Source organism: Macrobrachium nipponense, chromosome 20 (assembly GCF_015104395.2).
Source record: "Macrobrachium nipponense isolate FS-2020 chromosome 20, ASM1510439v2, whole genome shotgun sequence".
NCBI lineage: Eukaryota > Metazoa > Arthropoda > Malacostraca > Decapoda > Palaemonidae > Macrobrachium > Macrobrachium nipponense.
Window position 1 is genome coordinate 43,373,864 of NC_061089.1, and position 5,000 is coordinate 43,378,863.

General features: G+C 35.5%; 1 protein-coding gene across 4 annotated transcripts in view; it reads right to left on the reverse strand.

Moving 5' to 3' along the window:
- The window catches only part of LOC135225225 (mucin-2-like), a 162,528-nt gene that overhangs the window by 15,575 nt on the left and 141,953 nt on the right, over positions 1 to 5,000 (reverse strand). For all 4 annotated transcript variants that reach the window (XM_064264560.1, XM_064264552.1, XM_064264576.1 and 1 more), the window contains one exon: positions 4,878 to 5,000. This exon is cut by the window's right edge and continues 8 nt beyond it. In XM_064264560.1, coding sequence (XP_064120630.1) covers positions 4,878 to 5,000 — 123 coding nt within the window. The remainder of the gene's footprint in view (positions 1 to 4,877) is intronic.

A 5,000-nucleotide genomic window follows, 5' to 3' on the forward strand; every position in this document is an offset into this window, starting at 1 on the left:
GGGTGTTTACTTGTCACAGTTGCATAAGAGCCATCATGAAAATTTTTCTCATGCTGTTTATCAGAAAGTAACATTAAACAGGTAAATATAAAGATGAGCACAGTATGTATAAGGCTTATTTTATAGCATATGTCCTCATAAACATAAACATGAATACATAATGTATAAGGAGTAACTATATATATATATATATATATATATATATATATATATAATAAATATAATATTAATATATATATATATATATATATATATATATATATATATATATATATATATACACATACACCACACGTGCACATACAGTAATACCTCAATCTTATGCAATTAGAGTTGCGTGAATTCACAAAAAGTACTGCGAACTTTTCATTGGAACTTAACTAATCATACACGAGTTCTTCACAGACATGCGAACATTTGAGAATCCTACAGAAACACAGCAAAACCCTGGAAAAGTGATTATTCTTAATTTTTTAATGTAAATTTATAAGTTTTAAAGATTTAATGTGTAGAATCTGTATTAAAAATGTATTATTTTTATTTTGTTCATGCCTAAATATGATGCAAAGGTAATTACAGCTCCTACAGTTAGTGTACTTTTACGAGATGCGATACCCATTCACTAAGTTACTGCACTTTTCAAACATAATATTCCTTCAGAAACTTTAATTTCTGAAGTACGTACTAGTCATACTGCAATTAGTATAAATTTTCATTCTTGTAAGTGTAAAATTGGTATGGAAATTTTGTGTATAATATTTATATTTTTGTAAATATGATACAAAGCCAGTACATAATTCGCAGTGTTTGTCACTAAGACCTCACATGGGCACGAGATGAGATTGCTCAGTCGGACTGGGTTGATAAAATGAATTCGTTATTGTAATAGTAAAACATATAAAAGACATAACTAAGAGCTGTTGTTCCATGAAAATGACTTTCTTAACCTTGGGGAAAAGTGCTAGTGCAATCTGTATGTATTGTTTATATGTAATTACAGCACATACAGTTAATGTATTTTCACAAGATCCCATTGTAATTGGAAAAATATTCCTTTAATTATTAGTGATTTATTTAGGAATTGTAAGAGTGATTGGAACTGTAAAATGTTTTCGTTTTTGTTGTGGACACAAGTGCATGGCAGTGTGGCCAGTCCCTTGTTTTGTTTTTCTTTCACTTTGAGTATGGTAGCGCTGTCGTGAATCTTTCATCTGCGTTTTGGTAACACTAGCAACACATGTAAGGATCACGAATGCTCTTGTGATGAGGACGTCAACCGGTCCACCCTTATATTTGGTTATTTTACCAAATTATTAATACAAATGATTATCTATACCTTGCAAGGTAAGCTTTAAAAGTCGTAATATTACCGTTAGTTCATTATTTGGAACAGATCACTATCATGAAAGAACAGTAGCAGACGAGGATTCAAGTGCAACGCTGCATGCCCAGTCGAACATGATTACAACGCCTTAACGTGGAAAATTTTCATTGTCGTGAAAGATGCTTCACGTTCATTATTTGTCATGAGATTTTGCTGTGTTAGTTTGAATTGTAACTTGGCATTTGACAGGGTTGTAAAACGTAAAAAGGGATCTAGTCCAGGAGTTCTGAAGACTAGGTAAATTAACCAAGTCCAGGAGACTAGGCCTGGGAGAAATATGGCATGATGTAATGAATAATAAAGAAACGAGCGGAGTACCAGAATTTTCTTCAATACCATTGTACCTTACCCCTAACATGGAAATCACCACTTCAATTGCCTCCCAGTGGGAAGACATCACCTGGCCTCATCAGTAATAAGACCCATACACACAAGGAATATAATGTAATAGCAGGTAGGACAGGCCTATCCTAATTCCCAGGCAGCGTAAATGCAGTCTTCATACCCACCGTGTCAGCTATGACACATTACCATTCTCCGAACCGTCTCCAGGCAAGAAGACTGACAACAGTGCATATGTAAAGGTATGCTAATAGTATTATTATTCTCATATCTTAATGTCATGGTGAGGGAAAATCCTCCTATGACACCATTTGCACTTTTTAAAGATGATACCCTTCCAGCAAGTTTTGATCTCACATGACCTGGAGATGATGCTGTTCAGTCGAGCTGGTTTGGTAATATGAATTTGTTAACAAACTAAAATATATTGGAGATGTAACTAAGAGTTTTATTAGTGTCGTTCTGTGAAAATTACACTTTGTTAACCTGAAAGAAAATTCTGATGCAATCTGTATTACTATACAAAATATAGCATAAATTACACTAATATGAAAACCCAAATTGCATTGTCATAGTCGATCTGGCGTGGGTGATGACAGAGGCTCCATAGACACACGCCATTGGCTAGAAGGAAAAAGTTAAAGTGCTGGATATGTTGAAAACTGGAGATTGCTTCAAGTATAGCATGGCTATTGGAGATGAACGAGAGCTCTGTACGTTTTATCAAGAACAAAGGGAAAAATTCGGAAAATGTCCTCCAAGAGCTACCTAAGTAATGCAAAGCAGGTCTCAATGATAAGATATCCAAAGATTGTGAAGATGGAATCTGCCCTTGCAGTATGGATAGAAGACTGCTGTAAAAAAGATATACCCTTGCAAGGCAACTTGATCTGGGTGAAGGTTTTGCAGCTTTATAATAAGATTGTGGAAGAGGGCACTACAGAAGAACCACAGCCAGGATTGTCAACATCACCAGACAGTGGAAGTTTCCAAGCCAACAAGGGATGGTTTGACAAGTTTTCCAAATGTTTTAACACTAGAGTGTAAAGCTGCATGAAGAGGCTGCATCTGCTGATGTCGAAGCTGCAGAGAGGTATCCGGAGACCTTCAACAAAATCATCTAGGAGATGGGATACGGGCCTGAACAGGTCTTCAACATGGATAAGACTGGACTTTTCTGGAAAAGAGTGCCATCAAGAACATAGTTGACGAAGGAAGAGGCCAAAGCTCCTGGATTTAAGGCCCAAAAGGACAGGGTCACACTAATATGTGGGAGTGCTGCTAGCCACATGCTAAAACCAGGCTTGATTTATAAGTCAGCAACCCCAAGGGCCATAAAAAAATAAATAAGAATACCTTGCCTGTCTATTGGATGCATAAACCCAAGGCTTGAATAACCAAAGTCTTAACATCTGACTGGTTCCATCATTGTTTCATCCCTGAAGTGAAAACTTCCCTTTCCAACTCTGACCTTGATTTTAAGGTGTTGCTAATGATTGGCAATGCTGGAGGGCACTCCACAGGTCTGTCGCATGATGGTGTGCAGATTGAATGCCTCCCTCCCAAAACCACTTCCCTCATACAATCTATGGACCAAGGTATGATACATGAATTCAAGGCCCACTACACACATAACGCTCTGCAACATCTAGTGAATGCAATGGATACAATAGAGGATTTTACATTAAAAGAATATTGTAGGACATTCACCATTGCATTGTGCCTTGGCATTCTCTTTTACTTTTTTAAACTTAACTAGAAGATGGGATAGAGAAAGAGATGGAGGAAAAGGGGTTAGCCTAACGAGTATGTATATGATATGTATATGTATATATATATATATATATATATATATATATATATATATATATATGTATATATATATATATATATATATATATATATATATATACATACATACACACACACACACATATATATATTATATATATATATATATATATATATATATATATATATATATATATATATATATATATATATACATACAATGAAAAGTAATACCTCTTTATAAACAATTTCACATATTCTCGAGTTGCCCCTCTGAACTGAAAGCCTCCTCCCACTGGCTGCCTAGAGTTAATCTCGCCAGGTGTCCTGAATGGGGGAGGAGCATATCAATGCTGTAATTTTAAAAGGAGCAGCTTGCTCTCAGAAATTCCAGAGGTGTCTCGAAGGCCAGATGCCTGTCACCTGCAGAACACCACTTCCCACTCATGTTCTTAAACTGTCCATTGTGTGCAGAAATATCAGCAGATGAGAAAACAACAAAACCAGGGATTCCCAAGTACTTTGAGAGTAATTCTAGTGCAGTCAGTGAATCGTTTTTGCTTCTTGTCTGTATTTCATTTCATTCTTCCAAGGCAACTTTTCCCCCTTCTTGGTTCAGCTTCTCACTCACCAATTTTGGTTCAATACTGTGATTAATTCCCCTTGAGATGCTAGTAATGATATTACACATCCCCCTAGTTACTCAAGCAATGTAGTATTCCTTTCTGCATAAGCTCCCAGTCATTTTATGCTCCCTTGAGTGATCTTTGATATGCAATGTTAAGAGCAAGTAATGTGTAACGTTTTCCCATGTGTCCATCGCCTTATTGCTGATGCTAGAATGCAATCTCTTGCAGACAAAGATCGTGTCTGACTGGAGAGAGAAATATTGGGAACCCTTGGTTACGACACTTGCATTTAAATAACCTGCTTTGCTCAAATCAATTCTCTGGGTCTGGTTCATTTCCTAACCAAGTGTTTCTGGTGGACCTGCAATCAACTACCTTCCATTAATTTCTGGATCTACATGTAATTTAAATGTAAATATAGTTCATTTAAACAAAAGTCCAGAGTTTACGTAAATTCCTCCGTTTCAGCTATAGATTTTTGTTTGTTATAAACCTCGTCCCACCTCACAACGCCATTTTAAGAGTGCCAGAAAGTCACATCCCCACAATGTATACTGAGGGACGAGCAAGTATATATATATATATATATATATATATATATATATATATATATATATATATATATATATATATATATATATATAATTAAAGTGTTATTGTATTATTTGTAAAGTCTGCTCAATTTCACAACTTTATGTATCTACAACCATCAAAATAAATGGGATTTTTACCGTAATTTGTATCGAGTGCAGTGTATGATAAAACAAATCCTGAGTCTTCGAGTTTTTCATCTGATTTGAAATAGACAAGAATCTCATTCTCTGCAGTCCATGATTTGAAAGGCTCTCGACCAC